This window comes from Gobio gobio (genome assembly GCF_949357685.1).
Source record: "Gobio gobio genome assembly, chromosome: 10".
In the NCBI taxonomy this organism is placed as follows: domain Eukaryota; kingdom Metazoa; phylum Chordata; class Actinopteri; order Cypriniformes; family Gobionidae; genus Gobio; species Gobio gobio.
In genome coordinates, this window is record NC_137116.1 from 34,276,911 (window position 1) to 34,303,238 (window position 26,328).

The following is a 26,328-nucleotide window of genomic DNA, read 5'->3' on the forward strand; positions in this document are numbered from 1 at the left end:
GTGTTCAACCACGTCATGCCTCAAGCAACTGCACCTATCAAGGTTAGAATAGCGCTCTTAGATCACCTTCTGCTACCTACTCTCAATAAACGCCATATAGAGTTTATCGTTTCAACTTGCGGCACATTTTAGTCTCGAGTAGCGAATATTGTCGCGGGGAGGTGTTTCGTTTACAAGCAGCTATTATTTCTTCGTTGAAGGGCTATACGGGGCATCAAGACATGTTTGCATCTGGTTCTTTGTTATCGCATTTCTCTCTGCTGAAGAAGACGAAACCCTGCAAGGACACTTCAGCTCTCTGCTGGAGTGAATGAAGGTGACTCGGCTTCTGCATCGTGGCAATGCGGAGAGAACCCAGGAGCAAGACACGGGCAGATCGATCAATTGAGTAAGAAATTTACCAAACGAGTGGCAGTATATCGATCAATCAGCGTTTTATATCAGGGCAGTTTCTTCACTTGATGTGTATGCATGAGTTCTGCACCGAATGGGCGCAAAAACCGCCCCAGAACTGCCGGGACCATATTCCAGATCGGCAGTAAGCCCCCGTCCAGAGAGTCGGAGCGCCGGGAGAGCAGCGAAGCTCTGCGTGCCGTAGCGGACTGCAGAATGGTGCGTATGCCTGCGTCATGAACCACAGCATTATTCTGCTATGAATCCTGCTGGTTGTTCTACCACTATTTCAAATTCACACAGGGTTCTGCAAGTGCCTACATCCTAAATGTATAATGCGACACTAGGGACGTTAAATAAAAAATGAATGCTTTGGAGGTTTGGGACTTGTCCTATGGTGCGGCGGTAGTTCCAGCTTCCTTTTTTCTGACAGATTTTCCAGATACAATGTGTTATTTGACAGATTATGGCGATACGATTTAGTTCTCTATTTTGGGCTATGGCGATACGATTTAGTTCTCTATTTTGGGCTAAAACTGCGAGCACATTTATAAAGCTCGTGTGTTGTGTTTGAAGAGTCTTTGCCCCATTAACAGGCATAAAGCTTGTGGCACGCCGCATTAACATTGACCAGTTGCCTTGAATTTTTTACATGGAATTTTATGGCGCTTATTCTATGTTCGCTTATGACTAATATGTCTTCCAATTGTTAATTAAGTGCTGGGTTTATTTTTTATTTACTAAGTATCCCGTATAGTTTCTAGTGCATTCCAGCTTTACTTGTTGGAAGTGAAGACGTCTGAACAAAAAATATGCAGTGTTTCCAAGAACAATAAGAGTTAGCCTACTTGTCACTTTTAATAATAGCCTAGTCTGTGCACTTCTATTTCTTATGAATAAGACAAAGTGCAAAGTCCCGCATTCAAAATAAAAGAAGCTGGATCAGTCTGAATTTTTTACTCAAATTGGGCATAAGAAACAACATTTATGTGAGGGGTTGTCAGATTTCACTGGTGATTTCAAATCTAAACTTTACTCGTAAGCTTGCATGACTGAAATAGCTGCCCAAGAGGCGTTTCAAAGATGGCCACCGAGTGAAATTACTTGCCTTAAATATTGGGATTTTGGTAGTAAGTGAATGAGTGCTAGTTAGTAATTGAATAGGTACCAGTCAATATTGGAATAAGTACTAAAATTAAAATAATAATCAGTCATTATGAGATTACTTTCAAGCAGTGCTTGAAGTGGGCTGTTACGCACTTCTATATTTTAATCTGTCAGATATACCCTCAATTTTTCTCTGACCGCCACATCCCCAGAACGCAATTTCAACCACCTTTTTTCCAGTTCAAGCACTGCTTACAAGTAATTAAAACTAAGCATTAATAACATAAAAACAGTTATTTTGCTAGTTAAAGGCATAAATGTTAATACTGCTTGCCATTGAACGCTTATCCTTTCCACCAAATATTGATAAAATGGCATGAGCATCTGTCGCCTGAGGCGCTGCTTTCCAACAAAAAGCCTGTTTTTGTGACATTCTCTGTTCAAAATGAAAAATGTCTTGACAAGTTGGACACGTCATTTCATCAAATGTTTAGTCAGTTTATTTATCTGCTTCATAAATTTACAAGGTTAAAATGTTATTGTGAGCCCTATGTTTTCTCAGTTTGTTTGCTTTTGTTGTACTCTCTTCCATCAGGTTGTCCAAGAGTTCAATACACTTGTGGCCCTCTATAGGGAGTTGGTTATCTCTGTTGGAGAGATTTCCACTGATTGTCCCTCTCTTCGTGCAGAAATGCACAAGACACGCACAAAAGGCTGTGAGATGGCACGGACCGCACATCAAAACCTTTCTGCAATATCAGGGTAAAAACATACTTATGTACAATGTCCTCATTTCCATATATTTGTAAATGTTATCATACTGCATTTTAATGTGGAAGGGCCAATGAGACATTTAGCTAAACTTTAAGTGCTTTAATTAGCTTATATTAAATATTAAATATTTTTTTTTTGATTTACACATTTTCATATTTTTTTACGTTTTACAAAAATGATCAACCAATAACTGGCATGCACTACCCATGCGGACCCCTAGGTGTCATGGACCCCCTGTTGAAAACCTCTAGTCATTTTTAAGCCATTACATCTTATAAGTATGTGAGCTATTATAAAATCATATCATATATAATTATATAGTAGCTTGTTATATATTATAAGTCTGAGACTGCAACATTTAGTTGTTCTGACTGGCTTGTCATGCACTATCTTTGGAGAACAAGATAAATAAATGTAGCTTTCTAATGTGCATTTATTATAAATCACAGGCCTTTACCATGGTTTTATACTTACACATTTATATTTAACACAATAAATAGATACTACAGCTCTTGATTAGCGAACACATATCTATATTAATTGACTTTTTTTTTCTGTGACCGCCTCCAAAAATGCTCTCCAAAAGAAAGCAAAAAAACATTTTATTTTCTCTCTGTCAATTAAAGCAAGCAAATCTGGATGAAGTTTCAGTTTTGGTCGCATGAATGTGCTGTAATAATATACCAGAGGTAATAATGGCAGTGTATCTATTTTCATCATGGATCATAATATCTTGCTCTTTACATGAACATGGAGATACATTTCCCTCTACACATAATCTAACTAAATTTATAGAAACATTTTGCTATTTAAATAGATGTAGTAGTGAGTGTTACAGTCAATATGACAATTTACCATAGAGAGAAGGGGACAAAGAGCAAAGGGTATACCTCCCCCCATACCGAAAATGATGTCCCTGCTGATGGACACTTTACATGATTTATCTTACATGAGTTTGGTGCATCTCTCTGTTCCAGGTAATCCAAGAACAGGAAAATAAAGTATCCACCATGCCACAGCTTTCCACCTGGGAATTATAGAGCAGTAATTACAGGCGTAGGATTCTGAGAAATATGATTTTCTGAGAATTCTCACTGGCCACTGAGCTAATGTGTTTAGAGTGTAGATTGTCTGTACTTCCTTGTAAACATGCTGCTCAGAAATATTCAAACCTCCAATGATTTGGCTGGCATCTTGCATATATGCCATGTTTTCAATGGGCTTTTTATGTGGTCATTAAGTCTCATAAAGACAGTGTCATTTAATTAGATCCATTGTCCTTTTAAAGCATCAAGACAGATTGATTTAAACTGCTGAAAAATGTATTATTATTATTGCTGGTAAGTTTGATTCATTTCGGTGAATCAGTTTCAATTAATCAATTCAAAACTCAACTTGCATTCGATTTGCCTCATCAGCGAGAAACGTTTACAGTAGTCTCCGGTTCACATTTTTGTCTGTATTGTTATATTGGTGCATATAAATGAGAGTGATTAAATATAATTCTTCCTTGTGTTCATTTAGTGTTGCCATGATTTTATTAGATTTTTTACTGTATTTTATTATCTGTACATTAACAAGATTTAAAATCTATTTGGCAACAATTGCTGTTTAGTTGAAATTATGGTCTTTCAGATGTTTTAATTCAGATGAATAAAAACCAACATATTGAATATAATTTAAAAAAATTAAAAATTGCTAAATATATTGCCCAGAACCAGTGTTGCCAAGTCTGTGGTTTTCCCGCGGAGATGGGTTACTTGAACACTGTTGCCGCGGGTTGTTTTTCATGTCCGCAGGTTGAAGCCACCCCAATTATGTGATATTTAGCCACAGGAATGCGAATTTTAGCAGGGAACAGTTTTGGGTTAGTTTTGAGTAGCAATTGGGCGGTTTTTGTTGTGAAAACCTGGCAACGCTGCCCAGAACTGATATATATGAGCTTTCTGTCAGTGGTGACTTGTTGTGGACTATATGAATGCAAGGATATGTAACTTAGAAATTAGACAGGATGAAAAGCGCAGGGCTCGGGGCCAGAACTCTGCAGAATCCAGATCTAAGATGCATTATTGATGCATTTGTTCACAGCCCAGAAGATGGAGAAATCCATCCGGAGATCTGCCGCCTCTTCATCCAGCTGCAGTGTTGTCTGGAAATGTACCTGACGGAGATGCTGAAGTCTGTATGTCTGCTGGGATCCCTGCAGCTCCACAGAAAAGGTAATGGTGTGAGGGCGCCCCTAGGCTCTCAGCAGGAAGCATCCACACCAGCGACAGGAAATTGATGTTGATGAAGCCTGGCGAGCCTTCTAGTGGCTTAATGTTTGCAGGAGTTGATACTACTAGTTTCTGTGATTTGTATCTGATTTGAGCTTATAGGAAACCGTAAATATGGATGTTCTGGGAGCAGGTTGACTGTTGCCCTGGGGTCAAAGCTTGGCATGACATATTTTGACCATTTCTATTTCTCTACAGTCTGCCAGTGATGTCTTACTGTATGTGTTCCAGGGAAACATTATTCGGGAGCTAAAAAGTTAGACAGTAAGAAAGAGGACAGCTCTGACATCCCGATCTTGGAAGACACGTCCTCCACTCCACCGGACTGTTCGCAGACGTACTTCCTGGTGGCCACAGACATTGAGAACATTGAGAGGTGAATAGTCTGAGCTGCTTATGGGCTGGTTCACACAGAAGGCGTTTTACAGTCCACTGCGCTACTTTTACATTGCCTTCAACTCCCAGACAGCAACATAGTGTCGGCCCAAACGTGCCACTCAAGTTAAAATAAGTTCAACTTTTAAAAAATGTGTCTCTAGACCTTTCTTTTTTTTTTTTACCTGTGTCTTGCGTTTCTTAACCGCAAAAACGTGTTCTGTGTGAATGGCCCCTAACAGCATCTGTGTCGCTCAGTTTTCTTCCTCATAAACTGATAGTTTGAATCTGACACAGTTCCTCGATGTTTTAGGGACATGACAGAAATGAAAAACCTGCTAAGCAAACTCAGGGAGACAATGCCTTTACCACTGAAGAACCAAGGTAATATCTCAATATTTTCTCAGTGTGGGCTTTCAGATTATTTTGGATAATATTGCAAATAAATTCATTGAAAACTTGGCCATCTTTCATCAAACAAAACTTTTCAACAATAGCCAAGTCTCAAATTGTTCAGCTATACCACCATTCAAAAGTTTTTAGTTTTTTTGTATTTGAAAGAAGAAGAGCATTATGCTCACAAAGGTTGCATTTACTTAATAATAATAATAATTAAAAAAAACTTAGTGTCACATGATCCAACAGAAATTATTCTAATATGCTGATTTGGTGCTCAAGAAACATGTCTTATTATTATCAATGTTGAAAAGAGATGTTCTGCTTAATATTTTTGTTCAAACCGTGATAGTCATTTTTTCAGGATTCTTTGATGAATAGAGCAGTATTTAATTGAAATATATATTTTTGTAACATTATAAATGTATTTACTGTCACTAAGCATCCTTGCTGAATAAAATAATTAATTTCTTGAACTGTAATGTATTTGAGAAGATTCACATCGCTATCTTTACTATAGATAACATTACTTAATAGGATTATTTGCCAGAAAATAATAATAAAAATAATTATTATTGTGATAAAACAGTGGCTTCCACAAAGGCCACAAAAGGCAGAATATTTCAATTTTGTGCACATTTTTATTTTCCGAAATTAAATTTGCAGTTTAGATAGAAACATAGCTTTTGCCTATATGGTAACAAAATGTTACACATTTGGTAAACTTTAAAATATGGAATTATAACTAATGTTAAATGTATGTAAAATGACACATGAAAGGGCAGACGATTCCTTAATGATAGCTGTATTAATCTCTATCTATCTGCTCTTGTATCGATACAGATGACAGCAGTTTGTTGAATCTGACGCCATACCCGTTGGTCCGGCAGAGAAAGCGTCGTTTCTTTGGCCTCTGTTGTCTGGTGTCCAGCTAAAAGCTCTCTCCCAGAAACCAGTCGCAAATGACTGTGTTTCCTCACAATGTGTGACACTCACCAATCAACAGTACTACTGCCATTTCCCAAAACAGTGCTTTCTTTTGGTGAGTTCTGTCCAATTTCCTACTGCTATGAGAATAAATAGTAATATCTGTGTAACATCAGTAGTCATACAAACACTATATAATATTTGATTAGTACAACGAATTTTCATTTTTAAATGAATGTTTGTCTACATTATGCTTAGTAAAGAAAATGGTTTGTAATATGACTACAGCTATGTTTATCCATATGTTTACGATTCATATGCTGTGCTTTTTGTCAAGACAGGTGTTGTAATGAGGCGTTCAAGAGTGCTAATTAGAGCAAAGATTATGATGCTAAACATTTACGATGCTTATTTTTTTGAATCCTGCACAACATGAGTGAATGTGGTATTTGTTGTTTCTTTTTTTGCTGTTACGATATTTTTACTACAGTATTATTTAGTCTTCCATAAACCGAAATCCTGTAACTTTTTTCTTTTTGTTTCAGCCTTTAGGAGTATAAAATACCTGAAGAAGCCTTTGTAAATAAAGAATATATCTATAAATGGACATTTTAGAGATGTACATATACAATGTAAACCTAGCGCTCTGAATTATTTTTCAAAACTGTGATTCCTTTAAAGCGATTGTCAGTAAAGGATGGCATGTCTGTCCATCTGGTGTGATATAAGTCCAGATTGGAGGGGCTCAGCATGGGTCTTGCTTATTAATAACAGTTCTAAATGTGTCAGGCATGGTGAAGATACTGTAGTGTTTATGAAAAGGCACAGTGTCGTTTTACATTGGTAATAAATCTTTTTTTAATGATTTAACAAAACTGGAACTTTGTGTCTTATGTTAAACATTTTATATCGTTTCACATAAAATACCATGATGAGTTGAGAAAAGATTCAGAAATCAAATCAGTGGAATAATAAAAGTAATTATGAAGTTAATAAAATATTTGAAAAAAAATAAACCACCTGATAGCCATGCTATTATCAGGTCACAGGCTCTAATTTCAACGCACAAACAATGTCCCTCATTAAAATATCACCTTTGGATCTCAGTCAGTTATAGGTAATTGGATTTGTTTGCACATTAAGAGGGAAGCTGTGAAATTCAAACCTGGCAGCAGTGTCTACCCTTTTACTTTCTCAGAGCAATGCGGAAGCAGTAATGGAGGATGCAAAAAAAAAAAACTGTTTACAGGAACTGACATGGTTTTCAGGTTAATTATTTGGCTGCAGTTCTGACGCTGGACAAGCTGTTGGCGGAATCTGGGCTGGTTGTCAGGAGTTTGGCAGGACGTCTGGATCGGGCTGAATAGGAAGCTGTTCTGAGGACAGTTAATGTCCAGAACTGTCAGTTTAAATTGTGCAGTAATGTTTTTTTCAAATGTTTTAATGTTATTTTAGGTTTGGTTATTAGGCTAACCAAAGGAAGGGGAACCACAATAGCTTATTTGTTGTCTGAATCCAATTAAAAAATGACCATAAAACCTCAGTAAGATGTCCATCTTTAAAAATAATAACAAAATAAATGAAATGAGAGTTTTTGTGGCGTTTAGCTTCAAAGCTAACACACATGGCTATCTATTCGCTAGCATACTCCTAAATGTCGTCTTTCGCTTCCGGGAAAATATTGATGATTCATCCATCCTGCACTACACAGCTTTTCAAAAGAGTGCTACCTACAGGAATTATGTTTTTTTTTTTTTTGAGTTAGCAGAAATGAGTTAGCATTTTAGCACTTCTGGTTCCATCGTCCTGAAGTCAATGGGTTTTTCGAATGTTTGAAATATGGTCTGGGGTCAACACAAGCTCAAGATATTTTCACATTTTATTCTATGATATAAAATACATCAGTAATACCCAAGCGGCAACCTTCCGCTCTCTGCAATTCATCTACTATCCCATAGACCCCCCATGTTAAAATGCTTAACTTTACAGCCGAAAAATATATGTTTACAACCTGGTACAAAAAGTGGTTTTGGTCTATATAGCTAATTTTGCCCTTCATGACAACTGTGAGGGGGATCATTTTTTTACAACTCATCCGTTTAAATTATATTAAGCCTTAAAGTTCTGCATAATTAAGGGTGTGGCCACTTGAGTGACAGGTGGATGGCCGCTACTAGCATAACTTTTACCAGCACAGACTATATTGGAAGTATTTGTTGTAATTGTTTACATGTCCCTTAGCCTGAGTTAACTTGATTACGTTGATCTAGGTAGGCATGGTTTCAGCAACCAGGCACCTCAGCTCCACCCATGTCCCGCCTCTTTGCCATTTTTGGTTATCTGGGCGTGACGCACGGTGACGAGCTGCCAAGACAGTGATGGCCCACTTTGGGCTTCAAAAATGCTCAGCCAAACAGGTAAACTAATCTACTTACTAGTCCGCTTTCACAGTCTCATTGTTTTCTATAATCGTGCCTTATTCTAACTCAAACTTTCAGGAAAAATGTTTTTAAATAAAAACTGAAAGATTGTCGGAAGCGTAATGGTGGTGATGTTGAGTGGAGTAGTTCATTTATAGCTTACATTTACTTAATTTTTACATTTTTAATTCTGGCAATTGTAGGATTTTTTTCTTACTCAAAAATCAAGTTGTGTTCATGCGTGACAATTATAATGATGAACAAAACGTGTAAGAATCATAAACTTTTGTTGGTCACAGAGCTTATTTTCGGCAATTATCCAAAAGCCAATGGAAAAATCTTATTGGGTTTTTGTCGAGGGAACCAGTGTGATGCTAACTTACAGGCTGGCCTACAAAAATTTCTGAAACATCATCACTGCTGTGCTCTATTCTTTTGTCCTGTTATGACAGAAAATATGTCAACATATGCACTTGTCAAGCCATCTTTGGGGGGTTTTAAGCACATTCATGTGTTTTGACTGAATCCTTTGCAAACCTTTGAAAACGAACACAGGAATCTTTCTCAGAGTACTACATCATATAATATGGTTACACACTATTTAATTAGTTAGTGAGCCTCTAAGCTTATGACTGACAAGGTTGAATGCTGACAATGCGGACAGTCTCTCCGCTGCATTTCCTCACGCCCGCCTCACATTCTGTCATTGTCACTGGTGCAGACGCTCCTTCCTGCTGCACACACACATGGATCCAAGCGTCCAAGGATGAACATTCCTCACTTGTCTTGCAACGGCAGCTGTTCGTTTGCTCTACAACGACATGATTGTTAAAACATTTTACGTTTTTAAAATAGCACTTTCCTGACCAGGTTCAAAAAGACATTAGCAAGAATTTACATTTTCAAGCTACGGGTTCCCTCAGATATTTTGAATGCGTTTTTTTAAAAGGCAGTTTCAATTTCTGTGGCTAGCATTACTTAAAGTGACTTTCATAATTGTTCTACAACATAAATTACACTGTCAACTCAAACATGAATTTTGAAAGCATTGTGCGGGTTTAAAAAACGTATGATGCTACATTCACGTTTGTGTATGACAGTGTGTAATTTATGTTGTAAAACTAAACATGGAAGTTATTAGAATTGAAAAGAACAATGTTCTATTTGAATATATTTTTAAATGTAATATATTCATTTGATGGCAAAGCTAAATTTTCAGCATCATCACTCCAGTCTTCAGTGTCACATGATCCTTCAAATATCATTCTAATATGATGATTTGCTGCTCAATAAACATTTCATATTATTATCAATGTTATCAATCAAATGTTGTTTTTTAGGTTTATATGGATACACTCTAAAAAAAAAGTCTCGTAATCATAAGGGAACCTTTTTTAGTGCTATATAGCACCAATTTTGGTGCTTCAGTGGTTCTTCAGAGGTGCTATATAGCACCTTAGTCAAAGAACCGGTGAAGAACCTCTGAAGAACCGCTGAAGAACCCCTGAAGAACCGCTGAAGAACCTCTGAAGAACCACTGAAGAACCACTGAAGCACCAAAAATGGTGCTATATAGCACTAAAAAAGGTTCCCCTATGATTACGAGCCAAGAACCATTTTTGGTGCCATATAGAACCTTTTTTTTTTTAGAGTGTAGTTCACCCCAAAAAGAAAATTCTGTCATTAATTACTCACCCTCATGTCGTTCCAAACCCGTAAGACCTTCGTTCATCTTCAAAACACACATTAATATATTTTTTTATGAAAGAGCTTTCTCTGACCCCTCCATAGACAGCAACGTAATTAACACTTTCAGGGTCCAGAAAGGTAGTAAAGACATCATTAAAAAAAAAAAAAATAGTCCATGTGACTCAAGTGGTTCAACCTTAATTGTATGAAGCGATGAGAATACTTTTTGTGTGCAAAAAAACTAACAAAAATGACTTTATTGAACAATTTCTTTACGTCTGTGTCAGTCTCCTACGCTGTTGACGTAGTAAATACAGTACAGCGCTTCCGAGTTACGTCAGAGCCACGCCAGCACACCACTTACCATTGGCCGAAGCTGGTCACGTGAGCATGTAATGCTGTTGCAGGAGCTGACTGACGTAAACTGCATAGGAGACTGACACAGACGTGAAGAAATTGTTAAATAAAGTCATTATTTTTGTTGTTTTTTGTGCACAAAAATATTCTTATTGCTTCATCAAATTAAGGTTGAATCACTAGTCATTTGGACTATTTTAATAGTCTTTAATAACCTTTCTGGGCCTTGAAAGTGGTAATAACATTTCAGTTTATGTGGGGTCAGAAAGCTCTCGAATTTATCAAAAATATTTTCATTTGTTCTCCGAAGATGAACAAAGGTCTTACAGGTTGGGAACGATATGAGGGTGAGTGATTAATGTAAGTAATTAATTATAGAATTTTCACTTTTAATAAAATTCAACCCTTTAATATTTTTGTTGAAACTGTGATACACTACTATTTAAAAGTTATGGGTAAGTTAAATAATATTTTTTTTTTTAAAGGATGCATTAAATTGATCAAAAGTGACAGTAAAGACATTTGTAATGTTACAAATAATTTCTATTTCAAATAAATTCTGCTCTTTTGAACTTTCTGTTCATAATAGAATCCTGAATAAAATGTATCATGATTTGAACAAAAATATTAAGCAGCATTATTAATAAGAACCATAATTAATAAATGAGTACCAAAAATAACTGAGCGCTGGATCATGTGATACTGAAGACTGGAGTGATGATGCTGAAAATTCAGCTTTACCATCACAGGAATAAATTACATTGTAAAATATATCACAATAGAAAATATATTTCACCATATCACTGATTTACTGTATTTTCTTTCCTGATTTAAACTCTGATTTGCATGCTGTACCAGTGTAAGACACAATGTCATATTTACTAAATTTCAGATATGATGTGTGCCATTATTTTATCTTGTATTTTACAATCCCTCACCATCACAACTCTCCCAGATGGTGCAGTGTGGGCAAGCAGTGGATGAGCGTTGTGGCCACTGGCAGGCACTGTCTTCAGCAATGGTGTACTGCTGTCCCAGACAGCCCATAGCCTGTACTTTACACAGACTCAATCTCAGCGACCGACCGCGCTTCACATCAGTGGCACATATCTCCAAGGAAGACCTACATAAAAACAACCCTTTCTTAAACTGAAATTTTGAAAATGTGTGGGTTTTGGTGGATGGTTGTATTTGCATGTGTTTTATTGCTATGTGGCAATTGTGTTGTGTAGTGCTAAAGCCTTCCTTTAGACAGTCTGGGAACTTACTTGCACTCGTGGGGTATTTTACAGACACATTTGTCCTTTACCAAGTTCTCCCACGGCTGGCATTGCACTGACACAGTGGTTGGCTTAACAACTAGTGGAAAACAAATCACATTTAACTTACATTAATTCTTCATTTTTGCGCATCAATACATTTCAATTAATCAAATTACATCCTTGTAAGAGTTGTCCCTTCTTATTACAGCTGAGTAATGTGTCTATCCACATTTTCTTCACTCTGAATTACTGTATCTTCCAGACTAGTTTTGCACCTGTGAGACACCTGGTTTGTTTTGGTTGCGGTGACCAGGAAAGGCCAGCATTGCACTGAATCTCAGCCGGACCCTCTTTGACTTTCCCTTCAGGACAGGAAAGTGAGACAGCTTCACCGATGTTATAGGCAAGCTTCCATGGGCTTCCGGTGACATCTGGAGGAAGCTGAGGTGGATCACACAATGTTTCTGCAAACAGCAAGCAACATTTATAATAAAACATTATTTATATAATATATAAAGTGTGAGTGTGTTATTTACCACTATATATATTTACCACTGTTCATAAAAAAAAATATTGTTGGTTAAGTTACATGGTTGCCTTAAAATTTGAGTTCACTGAAATTAAAATGTTGAGTTAATACAATGGAGATTGGTTTAGTAAATATAAACTCAAAATATTACTCCGTTCCCTTTTGTTTTAATCACTCCGAGTAACGTCAGTGACTGACGAAAGGGGTTTCGCTTAGAAGCCAATCATCTTCGAGATCTTAGAAAACGCCCAATGGCAGTGCCAATGCCATGGGCATGCAGAATTTGCAGGCGTAACTCCGCCCCACCGCGTGGGTATTTAACGAAGTACACTGGCAACATCGCATTATGTTTCTGCTTCGGAGCCAAGAGCATCTCTTCACTCCTGCAAGCCTGAATTCTGAAGTCCTCTCTTCAGTCTTCGAGACGAGCGGTTCTCCAGGGTGTTGGTGTGATGGCGCGTTCCAGCGATCTCACATTGCCTGCCTGCTGATCTGTGCAGTGATCTGCAACAGCTATGTGTGTTTTCCCTGGGCGCTTCGGCACTCTTCAGAGCTTTCCTCTCACAAAAAGAGCTTGCGCGTGGCACGTCTTTTTCAAGACGGTTCGCCCGCGCACTTCCGTGAGCGATCAATCTCCATTGCTGTCTTATGGGCACAATCACTGCTCGACGTGTTTGGGCTTCAGCACGTTCGGGCTGTGTTTGTGGATGTGCCATGTTCCCACTGCGCAATGTTGCGGTCGAGACTCAGTGACCTCTGTAAAGGAGAGAGAGTCCCCTCTGCCACACCCCAACTTACCGTCTCCGAGAGAGATGGTACTTTGGCAGGTGGCCAGGGTGACCTGTGGACGGTGCTGTGGTATTAAGAACCCAGATGATCATACCTTGGGCCACACCCCCCTCTCGCACACCGCTACCCGCAAGTGCTTGGACTGAAAAGCGGGACAGACTGTTGACGTCCCGCTTGTTTTGTTCACACTCCAGATAGCAGCGAGATGTCGATCGCCGCATCTCAGGGTGGGCTTGAGTCCATTGGGGATGACGGTTCGGCTGTGCTCCGCCTTCGGGTGTGCCAGCACTGCTTGGATCCGACCTAGAGTTGACAGCCATGTTATTTCGCGCAGCCACGAGCCTCGGGCTGGTGTGGAACTCCGCCCTGTCACGAGCGCTCGCGGTTGGGCAATTGGTTTTTGGGGGTGGCACCTGACAGCTATTGGGCCCCGCCTCCAATGCATTTTCGCACCCGAGGTGCATGAGGTGGTCACGCGGTCCTGGAAGTCCCTGTGTCTTCCCGTGACCTCGGGTGGCCTCCTCCGCCTTCTCTGCCCTCAATGGGGCCGCGACCAAAGAGTAGACTGGTGTCCCCCCACTGTTGAACACTCTGTTGCGCACTACGGTGTCCACGGAGGGCTTCGACGTGGCTTGGCTATCCTAAGCACCCTCCCAAAGCCTGTGGGCTTGTCTACTTCGGTGGCGAGGTCCTGCAGAGCTACGGGGCAGGCTGCCGCCCCTTTGCACATACACAAGGGTAGAGCCGATGTCCACAGCTGTGGTCCGGGAGAGACACCTGGCCTTACCTAGTGATGTGGGGGAGGTTGAGCGAGCCCGCCTCCTCAACTCGCCCATAACCCAGGCTGGCCTCTCCGGTGGCGCAGCCCAGTAGCAGACTGAAGCTGTAACACGTACTGCCCCGGCGGCCAGCTGCTGCACCCAGCCACCGGCTCAGTCGCCTCAGCTCGCTCACCGCCGAGGGCGCCCTCCCCCCTCCCGCCCGGCCCCAGCAGCAGCCTTCACCTGGGCCGCACCGTGGAGGTGGATGCAGGATGACGCCCAGTCCACTCTGCAGCCTGCCTAAACGCAGGCTGGATGTGGACAAAGTTCTTTCCAGGGGACGGTAGCAGGGCCTTTCCTTCCCCCGGTGGAGGGCCGGGGGAAAATCCTTCCGCTGCTGGCCCCCGGGTTAGCAGCACCAGGAAATAACTCATGACCCCCTCTCTGAGCCCCCAGAGACCGGTGACAGTGTGTGCCGCCCCAGGGTCGTCCCTCTCTGTCACCAGCCTCCTCTCAGAGCAGACCCCAGTGGAACGTGCGTCCTTCCCTGGTCTCCTCTGTCAGGACGCAGCTGCTGACTGTGCCCCCACACCGGGACGCTACGCCTCCCTCGTCCGGGCCAGTCACGCTGCCTCGCTGCCCCACCCGGGGTACGTCTGTGGTCCGAATGACCCAGCTGCTTCCGGGACTGTCCCGCTGGGTCGCAAAGACCATCAGGCTCGGCTACGTGATTCAGTTCGCGCAGGCTCCTACCCGCTTCCGGGGATCTCCTTGTGTCTTCACGAAGATTGTCGAGCCAGCCCTTGCGCCACTCAGGCACCACGGAGTTCGCATCCTGAACTACCTTGACGACTGGCTCATACTGAGTCACTCTCGAGAGCAGGTGTGCAAACACAGTGACCTAGTGCTCCAGCACTTAGCACATCTGGGCCTTCGGGTCAACTGGGAGAAGAGCAAACTCTGCCCCGTGCAGAGGATCTCTTTTCTCGGTATGGATATCGACTCGGTCGCCATGTGCGCGCAGCTTAACGGCGAGCGCACGCAGTCACTGCAGACTTGTCTCCGTCAAATCGAGAGCAAGAGTGCGGTTCCATCAAAGTTATTTCAGAGGCTCCTGGGGCATATGGCATCTGCAGCCGCGGTAACGCAGCTCGGATTGCTTCATATGAGACTACTTCAGCACTGGCTTCGCGATCGAGTCCCGAGATGGGCATGCCTTTCAGGCGCACTCCGGGTCCCAGTGACTCGGGCCTGCCTGCAGACTCTCACCCCGTGGAGGAACCTCAGCTTTCTGCGGGCTGGTGTGCCCTTAGAACAAGTTTCCAGGCACGTTGTTGTGTCAACAGATGCCTCCACCACGGGCTGGGGTGCCATGTGCAAGGGACAGGCTGCCGCGGGCTCCTGGAGAGGACCCCAGCGCCTCGTGCATGTCAATTGCCTCGAGTTGCTGGCAGTACGGTTCGCCCTGCACCGCTTCTGAGCACTGTTGAAGGGTCAACATGTACTACTCTGGTCAGACAACATGGCCACAGTAGCGTACATAAACCACCAGGGTGATATACGCTCCCACTGTATGTCTCAACTCGCCCGCCATCTCGTGCTATGGAGTCAGAAGCATCTGAGGTCCCTTTGTGCGGTCCATATCCCGGGAGAACTGAACCGTGTAGCCGACGAGCTCTCACGGTCTCAGCCACTTCCTGGAGAATGGAGACTCCATCCCCAGTCGGTCCAGCTGATTGGGAACAGTTGACGCACAGGTAGATCTGTTTGCCTCCCACAACTCTTCCCACTGCAGGCTGTTCTATTCCCTGACCGAGGGCACGCTTGGCACAGGTGTGAGCCTTCTCGCACAGGTTCTGTGCAAGATCAGGGAGGACAAGGAGCAGGTAATTTTGGTCACCCCGTACTGGCACGGCCGGACCTGGTTCTCAGGACTACTACTCCTTGCGACAGCGCCTCCCTGGCCGATTCCTCTGAGGAAGGACCTTCGCTTGCTCGCCATTCCACTCCACGGACTGGATACGTGCGACATTTTCCTCAGGTGAGCTTCCCGGAAGGCCTGAGCTCCTCCAGCACTGTTTACGGCGACACCAGTAGGTCTGCCCTATCTAGCCCAGACCCTTGTGTCAGGCCAGGTGCCTCCGTGTGGATGGTTCCCCTCCGGGCGACCCCCACACGTGTATTTCCACCGTAAGCCTCCTTGAGTAGGTGTCTTCCCTTGGCAAGCCCTTGCCACCCTGGGGTTAAAAATCCACCTTCAGCTGGTTCCCCAGAGTTCCCCATATGCAGCCCTCTGCGGGTCGTATGTGTATTCGCTAAGTCCTCCCTTTGGGTAGGCATTTTGGTGCATATTTTCCATCTGGAATATGCTTCCCAGTGTACCTTGGTATTCCTGTGTTAAGTGGGAGTCCTTCATCCGTACTAGTCTTACGACAGGGTACTCGCACTTACGCAGGGCACTGGAAGACAGCCGAGTGGCATGATTGTATTGGGACCACATTCGTATTGACGAATTACTGACACTGACATTACTCTGAGTGACTGAACGAAAGGGAACGTCTCGGTTACGTATGTAACCCTCGTTCCCTGAGGAGGGAACGGAGACGTAACGTCCCTCTGCCACATCCGCTGTACCGCTGGAACGGCCGAGAGTTAAGTCTTGGCTCCTCAGCAGGTAAACATAATGCGATGTTGCCAGCGTACTTCCTTATATACCCACGCGGTGGGGCGGAGTTACGCATGCAAATTCCGCATGCCCATGGCATTGGCACTGCCATTGGGCGTTTTCTAAGATCTCGAAGATGATTGGCTTCTAAGCGAAACCCCATTCGTCAGTCACTGACGTTACGTCTCCGTTCCCTCCTTAGGGAACGAGGGTTACATACGTAACCGAGACGTTATCTGAATCACATTAATTATCGAAGTCGATAAACAAAGTAAAAAGTTGTGATAATAAATCATGCAAATAATTTTTTACAGTGTTCTCTCTTATATCTTTGAATTGTAAAATATTAAAATGTTAATAAAATTAATTAATACAATAATAACATTTAATTAAATAATTAATAAAATAAGTAAGAAAAATACTCACTATAAATATAAAATGCAAAATATAAGTTATATATTGTATTGGTTTCTCATTTCTCTAAAATGTAGGCTATAAATAATAATAAAAATAACTTTATACATACAATACAATATAAAATACATAATATGAGTTATTATATTTTATATTTATATTATTTACTATGTACATGAAATATAAATAATCCCATATCAATTCCTCACTTATAAATTAATCATTAAGTATTTATGAAATATGGTTTCCATGAAATGTATGCATATTTTAAATAATAATTATATACATAATATATAATACATCACATACAAATTATAGTTATATTAAGTAATTATATCATCTATATTTAACATAGTATGTAACATGGTTTCCCATTCTCTAAAATGTATATTTAAAATCATTAAAACAATCATCCTTATTTGGTAACACTTTACAATAAGGTTGTATGAGTTAACATTAGTTAATGGATTAGTTAACATGAACTAACCATGAACAAAACCTCTGTTCAGCATTAGTTAATCCCTGTTAACATTAGTTCATAAAAATACAGCTGTTCATGGTTTGTTCATGTTAGTTCACAGTGCATTAACTAAAGTTAATAATATTTTAATAATGCATTAGTAAACGTTAAAATTAACATTAACAAAGATAAATAAATGCAGTTCATGTTAACTAATGTAGTAAACTAATGTTAGCTAATGAACCTTATTGTAAAGTGTTACCAATTATGATTTACATTATATAAAATAAACCCTTCAAAAACTCTAGATCGTTTAATATCTATATGAAATATAAATAATCACAAATAAGAACATCAGTAATGCTACACAAACAAACCATCAAAATAAAACTCAAACTGATACTAACATGAGCATACAACAGCCCCAAAAAGTCGTATACACTCACTCTTGCACTCTATTTGATGTCTCAACCAGTCTAGGTTTTCTTGGCATTCTGCTATAGGATCTCCAATCAAATGATAGCCTTCAATACACACATACTCGATCTTACTGCCCACTGGATATGCATCTTTGGGCAACTGAAATTGGCAGAAGAGAATAATATTATAACATCACCAACACATATTTAATAACAGTTAAGTGGAGAATATTTCATATAAATTTCATTACCAAAACAAACCCATTAGCAAGAAAGGGCGGTGTTTTACAACTTTTCCTGGGTGTGACTGAAGCATCAAAGCAGTGGGGCTCCATTGTACTGAAAATAGGTCAAAGCCAATAAGCCAGGCTTCCACATAGTGGCAGTGTTGTTGCACAGTATCATTTTCTCTGTCTCTACTCTCTAGCAAACCTGCAGAGAATAGTTTAACAGTGACCTTCCTCACCGTAGGTAATCTAATTCCTCCACATCATCACAGGATGTCGTCTCCACAGCATTCCCAATACAGTTCCTGCCGCCTGAAGGAGCGGGACGGCTACAGTAGCGGCTCCGGGTTTTCTTTCCTTCCTTGCAGGTGCTCCATGAAGACCAACAGGCCCAGTCTCCATGGATCACTCCTAAGAAACAAAGATATTAACTGGACACTCAAATACAAGTAAAGTGACCCCAAAGGTACTTAAAGGGTTAGTTCACCCAAAAATGAAAGTTCTGTCATTAATTACACACCCTTGTTTCGTTCCAAACCCATAAGACTTTCGTTCATCTTTGGAACACAAATGAAGATATTTTTGATGAAATCTGAGAGCTTTCTGTTCCTCCGTTGACAGCTACGCAACTACCACTTTGATGCTTCAAAAAGTTCATAATGAGATGCAAAACTAATCCATATGAATTTAATGGTTTAGTCCAAAATTGCTGAAGAGACTCGCTCCCTTTATATGATGAACAGATTTAATTTTGGCTTCTATTCACATTTAAATATTGATCAGTAAACATAAACAGAAGCTCAACCAAACGTGCTTGACGCACGAGAACAAACCCCATTGGATCTTACAGAAGCTCAGATGTGCTGCATAACATGAGAATGAACCTCATTGGTTGAGCTTCTGTTTATCAAAACTAATGTGTGCATTGATGAATGCTAATGTGAATAAAAATTAATAAATAAATCTGTTCATCATATAAAGTGATCGTGTCTCTTCAAAAAATTTAGACCAAACCGCTTAAAGAGATCGTAAAACTAATCCATCAAAGTGGTAGTTGCGTAGCTGTCAACAGAGGGATATAAAGTTTTCAGATTTCATCAGAAAGATCATTGTGTTCCGAAGATGAACGAATGTCTTGTAAATAATGACAGAATTTTCATTTTGGGGTGAACTATCTATTTAAGCAACACTTTAAAATGTAAGAATTTATTTAAATGGTCCCCCCAACAGACATGTAGTTGCAAAATTATTTATAGAATGTCTAGAGTGGACCATCAAAATAAAGGGTAACCTTTGAAAATGAATAATATAATTTATATTTACTGCACATAAAACATCATGCATCCACTAAAAATCAGAAATAAATGTGTAATAATAATTAATAAAATAAATATTTATCAAATAAAATAAAACACTTTCATTCTGCTTTCTAAAGATGGTAACTCATATTATTAATCACAAATATTTATTTTATTCTATTGAAATCCATGTTTTTTCTCATTATGTTTAAATACCCTAAAGTACTCTAAAGGTGGCTAGAAAAAAAATACAGTAATTTAATGTAAAAAGTTCTTTATATATGAAAATATACACCTGCCATTAGGGAAGTTGTAGCACACACTCGCAGCAATTCTTTTTTTTCTTCTTCGCCGAATTGGTGGCAAATTTCTATGATTTCATACGATATGCTTTGGGGTAGATCTTCATGCTTACTTTTTTTTTTTAAATAATCTTTTTGTATGAATCAAATTGTACAAATTCATACAAAATCACCAACCTGTTTGAGTTGGGTGTCTGAGGCATCAAAGGGTTTGAAAACCCCTGATCTATATCATTTTAATGTAATAATTTCTGTACCTGGCTGTTCACCCTCTGGAGTTCCATTCTCACACGCCTGGCCTTTGGTTCCTGGTTTACACACACACTTACAGATATCATTGTCAAGCACACGCAGCCCGTTGTTCTGGCATTCTCTGCAGTGGCATGGGTGTTTCTCGTTGAGGTAAGTCTCGATTGCACGCTTTAAGTGGTGCTTTTTCACCCCTGCACATGGGACCTCTTTCACCAGCTCATGGAGAGATCTGAGCTGAACAAGTCAGAAATTCACACACATAAGAATGAAATCATTGCATGTGCTCCAATGCAAATGGGCCAGTTTATGGTAGGCTAACAAAGGCTCCAAGTTCAATTATGGTCTGTGATTAACAAAGCATACACTCTGTTATGATAACAACCTCATTTGCATACAATAACCATATATTAACATTCGCTTCCAAACAAACCTTCGTTTTGATTACTTTTGGAAGGTTCTTTACTGAACCCGACCACTGGGAGAACATCCTTTGATTTGCCTGGGGTGTGTTTTTGTTTAACATCGACAATTGTGCAATAAATCCAGGATCTCCTCCAATAATATCTGTGGTCATATGATCTGTTGATATGCTATTGACTGTTTGGGAGACAATTTGAACACAGAACTGAATATCATTGTACAGTATATTGGGTGTTTACAGACACTAGTATGAAAGTATCGCAGATGTATGTATAATTTTTTGCCATTGTCTCCCAAAAATGAAAGAAAGCTTCAGTAGAAAGAAAGCATTTATGGTGTGATTTTTATTTCTTTTTCCTAAATTACTTACTGATGCGTTCTACATTGTCTATATGTTGTTCAGTGCACTTTTCTGTGGTCCACTTGACGGAAAAAAAGACAAGCCAGATCGAATGGTACGTTGTGACACAATGTTTATAGTCTCTTTTCACAGTTTCTATGTAAAAAAGAAGGAGGAGACAACAGACAATCATTGGACAATGATCTTGAATGACAAATACTCTTCTCAAGTGAAATTAATGACATAAAGGGTCACTTACGCAATTTACGCATGTCGTCTTGGCTGACAGCCATAAATAATCTAAACTGGCCCCCAAGAGTGCCCTCTGAAATATAGTGGGTCCCAAATCTTTCCAGCACATTGTAGTAGGCAGCATAATTGTATGCAACAGGCAAGGAGAGCAGAGCTTTCCAAAACTCTTCTGAAAGTGTCAGATATTCTGGGGCCTGGTTCTGAAACTGGGCCACGTCCACATCACTATTTATGATCATCAGATTTTTGGACTGAAAGGTGAAAAAAGTTTCATATTTAATATTTTGGCATGTGTTCTCAATGATTTAAAAAAATCAATAAAAAGCCACAACAAATTCAGAGATTGTTAGACAAAATTAATTACTAAATTAATGTCTAAAACCCCAGGTTAACTTGTAACTTGTAATATTGCCAAAAGTATTGAGCTCAGTGAATTTAAGCGTGGTACTGCGGTTGCCACATGTGCAATAAGTCCATTTGTGAAATTTCCTTACTTTTAGTGGTATTCTAACAAAGTGGAAGCAATTGGGAACAAGCACAACTTAGCCACGAAGTGGTAGGCCACGTAAAACCACAGAGTGGGGTCAGCGCATGCTGAGGCGCACAGTGAGCAGAAATTGCCAACTTTCTGCAGAGTCAATAGCTATAGACCTCCAACTTCATGTGGCCTTCAGATTAGCTCAAGAACAGTGAGTAGAGAGTTTCATGGAATAGGTTTCCATGGCCTAGCAGCTGCATCCAAGCCTTACATCACCAAGTGCAATGCAAAGCGTCGGATGCAGTGGTGTAAAGTACGCCACCACTGGACTCTAGAGCAGTGGAGACGTGTTCTCTGGAGTGACGAATCACGCTTCTCTGTCAGGCAATCCGATGGAGGAGTCTGGGTTTGATGGTTGCGAGGAGAACGGTACTTGCCTGACTGCATTGTGCCAAGTGTAAAGTTTAGTGGAGGGAGGATTATGGTTGTTTTTCAGGGGTTGGGCTTGGCCCCTTAGTTCCAGTGAAATTAACTCTTAATGCATCAGCATACCAAGACATTTTGGACAATTTCATGCTCCCAACTTTGTGGGAACAGTTTAAGGATGGCCCCTTCTTGTTCCAACATGACTGCACACCAGTGCAAAAAGCAAGGTCCATAAAGACATGGATGAGCGAGTTTGGTGTGGAGGAACTTGACTGGCCTAGAGTCCTGACCTTGACTGGCCTAGAGTCCTGACCTCAACCCGATAGAACACATTTTGGCAATATAATGTACCGGTCTGGTAACTAATGTTAAAGGTCCCATGGCATGGCATTTTTCTATTATTTTATAGTGTTTCCTGAGGTGTACTTATATTGTTAGTATGATTTTTACATCATAAAATGTCATAATTTAGAAATAAAAGGCATTTTTTCTATACTGCTGTTTGCCCTGTGGCTGAATGCCCTGCTTCAAGAGGCGTGTCTGCTGTGAGACTTCAGGAAAAACGCCCACTGTTGTGATTGGCTGACATCTTTGCATTTTAAATGAGCGGAGGGGGCGTGGTTTAACGAGGCACGAGCAGGCACGAGTCTGCCAGAGACAGATGGACCTGTGTTCACTTCACATCAGTTCTCTCAGCATGTCTCAGTTCAGGGTGAACTGTTGTAGTTACTAGAATATACTTCAGGTTATTAGTTTATTTCTAGTCAGAGGGGCTGTCACTCATGTCAGAAAGTTAGTAAATTATGGATCAGCGCTGACTCGAGACGCGAACCGTTTAGAACGATTCAGTCCGATTTGGTGAACTGGTTCGGTTCACTAAAAAGAACCGATTCAAAAGAATGATTCGTTCGCGAACAGGACATCACGGAGACGGAGCGATTGCTAACAAAGTTATTTATAGTAACTACTGAGTTATGAGAGCGTTGTCTGTCAGCGCGAGTTTATTGTGTTTGTATCTGAGAGTTCTGAATAAACACGAGTCCCAGTCACACCGAGTCCTCTTCATCATTATTCTACCAACTTTGTAACACATGCAATGTACCATTACAGCGAGATGAACGAGTTAGTAAGTTTGATTAAAGCATTATTTCTAGATATGTTCCAATCATATGAATAGCGTCAGTGATGCGCATTGAGTACGTTAACTTACACAGCGCAAACAAAGACACAACAGCAGTAATCGAATGTAATCCAGTTTATTGTGGGGAAAGCTGGCTAGCCTAGCCCAGATACCCTCACGCTTACCCCCCTTCTGCTTAATCTCACGCCGCGTTTGGTGCCTCCGCTGTGGGCCAGATGCAGTACTGGGGGTCGGGGATGTTGAAGGCCGAGCTTCGGCGTGTGTGAGGTTTATCTCTAAAGATGTTACTGCTGATGTTAAACAGAAAAGACTGTATGCACATTTTAGAACAGATAGACGCGACGAGGACGTACAAAACACTGACTCACAAGATAGAAAACACGAAAACACCGTTCTGTCGGGAGAGAGAGAAGCCACAGCGTGTGCACGAATAATAAATAATTAGCTACACATCAGAAATCAATGATCACAGATCAGAAGGAACTGAAGAAAGACTTCTATTTTCATTTGTACATCCAAACACTGAGAAACTGCCAGTTCACTCGTTCACAAGTAACGTTAATGATCTCGAGTGTTTGCATGGGCGTGCCAGATTCTCTGGGCGGAGGAAAGGGAGGAAACCGTTCCTGCTTGGACGTCAAACCAGGAGGCTTCAGGATTGGCTCGTCTGGCCTGTCATTTTCTCAAAGGCAGAGAGAGACAGCCAGAACTCGGGTTTACACCGATCAACATTTCTATCCACTTGGGGACAATATTCAGGCTAGGGGAACTCATATTAATGTTGAAATACCTCATAAAATGAAAATTTCATGCCATGGGACCTTTAATGAATCTGACCTTAAAGAGCTACCAAGCCACATTAAGGGTTAAGAAACACTTTTATTTTGAAAGGGTAATTTTAAAGTCACAGGCTGCATCCAAAATCGCATTCTTCCCTACTATATAGTTGGCGAAAAACAGTATGTGACAAGAGTAGTATGTCCAAATTCACAGTACTCATAAAAGAATAGGCAAAAAGTACCTGGCTGACCTACTACTTCCGATGAGATTCTGAAGTGTGCATACGACTGACACTTTACTCTTACCCCGCCCCTAAACCTACCCCTCACCGGGGTTTAGACATATCGTACGAATTTGTACGAGTGAGGTCGTACCAATTCGTATGAATTAGCCACCTTGTAAAATACGTACAAATTGGTCGTGAGATAGTGTTGGAAGTAGTGACAGATCTTTTCTTCCAAATTGTGACATACACAAGTGTATCAGATAATCAAAAAAGCAAAATGTTGAGCCGGGACTTTGTTCTACCCATTGGTTGCTGGTTGGATTTTGAGATGTGGACATTGCACTCAAAATTAGAGGCAGATCAACTGAGACGAAGTTTAAGCAGGCTAAGGGCCTTATCATATACCCATATATATTTTTTTAAATAAAAGGATAAAACATTATTTTTGTGTACATAAAGATAAAATGCCTACATGTCATAATGGATATTTATTGCATGTATCAGAATTACTTATTTGCAGTAATGACAAATGAAATTGGCTAATTATTTAACTAATGTTTTTATACTGACTCATCAGTTTGAGATTAATCTCGCGTAGCCAGACCTCCAGACTGACGACTTTCATTGCTCATAGACTGACCAAGAGGACATTTGATTCCACACTTAGATTCCTCAATAGTGCCTGCGCGGATCGGTCGAATGAGGAATCTACGTATATATATCTATGACCAAGCCGGTATTTTGACCTTAAACGCAGGAAGTTATGGCGGTCTGGAGAGCTGATGACATTCGTCTGATAATAGGTGAAATAGCATAAATACCGTTCGGTTTCTCGCAGAAAACGATCGTTTTATGTCTTAAGACATCAATGTGTTGTCACGAGCCGCAGGGTTTAATTTGAAGTTGTATGTGCATGTTTTTTTTACTTAATAGAATTGGACCCCATTCACATGCATTATACGACTGACAGACGGCAACGGTTGGAGTTCAAAATCTTCATTTGTGTTCTACTGAAGAAACAAAGACACCTACATCTTGGATGCCCTGGGGATAAGCAGAAAAACATTTTTTTTTTTCGTTTTTGGGTGAACTATCCCTTTAAACTAGCAAAAGTGGATTTGGACACGCCCTAAGTGCACTTATGCTGTGCGTGTCGCGTGCTTAGATCGTGCGTACCGTGCCGTGTGCTTAGATCGTTAAAATAGGGCCCTAAATGATTGGAGAAGTTCTGCATAGAGAATTCTGCCATTTCACTGGAAGATCGAGTTATGATATGTTGATTAATCCTTCAAAAACACTTTAAAAAGGCTTTTTACAATATGATCTGTATGCATTTACAAAACAGATTTTCCTTTAATTCTGACTTTAACCTCAGATCATAACCTTTACGATGGCGACAGGGTGCTAGAAGTCACATGGATTTGTTTAGAAACAGACAACCAATCCTAAACTGTCTCAGCGCTTACCTTATGTATTATTCATGAACTGCGAACAGTCAAAGAAATGTTCACAGGCTGTTTAGTTTGTAGCGTCTAATCTAATGGGAAAATGTTAAAAATATTGAACAGTGACGGCAAACACGTTAACAGTACTTCTCCAATCAACTGTATTAACCTCATATGCAAATAAGAATGTTAAACATATAGAATACTATGGGCCAGGATTAATAACTAACCTAGGATAAAGTAATGGAAATATGGAACAAACCCAATATTATGTTAACCCAGGGTTATGTGAAAGTCTATATTACATATTGTGAATATGTAGCACACAGTACCTGTGACTGAAACAGCTCATCATGAAAGACATAATGATCATGCCCATAATCTGTGCCTGTGGTTTTTTCATGTTTTTCTATGTGATGGAGGTAGTGCCAAGAGCTGCTATAAGATTCGTCTGAAAAATCATTTTTTGCTGTGACCTGGCAAACACAAATGTAGAAACTGAGAACAAAATCTTGTTCTTTTTTTTCAAAGATTCTTTTTTTGTGCTAGTATAGGAAATTGTGAAAAATTATTTGCCTGGAAAGTGTATCTGAGGACACTTTGGGGAAGTCTATATTGGTCCATATGGTCTCCACTGAAGGTTTCTCTACACAGGCCTCCAAAGCTCTTAGTGTTGATAACTGTTCCTCTTGCCCGTTTCTTCACTGCATCAAACCTATAGTGCAAAC

At 40.4% G+C, this 26,328-nt stretch overlaps 2 protein-coding genes across 2 annotated transcripts in view; one reads left to right on the top strand and one right to left on the bottom strand.

The window, feature by feature from the left end:
* On the top strand, positions 1-7,120 carry rgs7bpa (regulator of G protein signaling 7 binding protein a). The gene is made up of 6 exons (XM_079826511.1): positions 1-612; positions 2,096-2,262; positions 4,363-4,493; positions 4,782-4,926; positions 5,239-5,309; positions 6,165-7,120. The coding sequence occupies exons 1-6, from the start codon at positions 472-474 to the stop codon at positions 6,254-6,256; spliced, it is 747 nt and encodes a 248-aa protein (XP_079682637.1). The 5' UTR covers positions 1-471; the 3' UTR covers positions 6,257-7,120.
* Positions 7,045-26,328, bottom strand: part of c7a (complement component 7a) — a 23,804-nt gene continuing 4,520 nt past the window's right edge. Inside the window, exons 6-18 of the mRNA XM_079826510.1 lie at positions 26,177-26,315; positions 25,933-26,076; positions 21,112-21,355; positions 20,883-21,008; positions 20,523-20,689; positions 20,098-20,326; positions 18,480-18,651; positions 18,265-18,352; positions 18,041-18,173; positions 12,252-12,440; positions 11,983-12,073; positions 11,653-11,837; positions 7,045-9,479 (exon numbers count right to left, since the gene is read on the bottom strand). Of these exons, the coding sequence (XP_079682636.1) occupies positions 9,295-9,479; positions 11,653-11,837; positions 11,983-12,073; positions 12,252-12,440; positions 18,041-18,173; positions 18,265-18,352; positions 18,480-18,651; positions 20,098-20,326; positions 20,523-20,689; positions 20,883-21,008; positions 21,112-21,355; positions 25,933-26,076; positions 26,177-26,315 (2,092 nt within the window). The 3' untranslated portion in view covers positions 7,045-9,294. The remainder of the gene's footprint in view (positions 9,480-11,652; positions 11,838-11,982; positions 12,074-12,251; positions 12,441-18,040; positions 18,174-18,264; positions 18,353-18,479; positions 18,652-20,097; positions 20,327-20,522; positions 20,690-20,882; positions 21,009-21,111; positions 21,356-25,932; positions 26,077-26,176; positions 26,316-26,328) is intronic.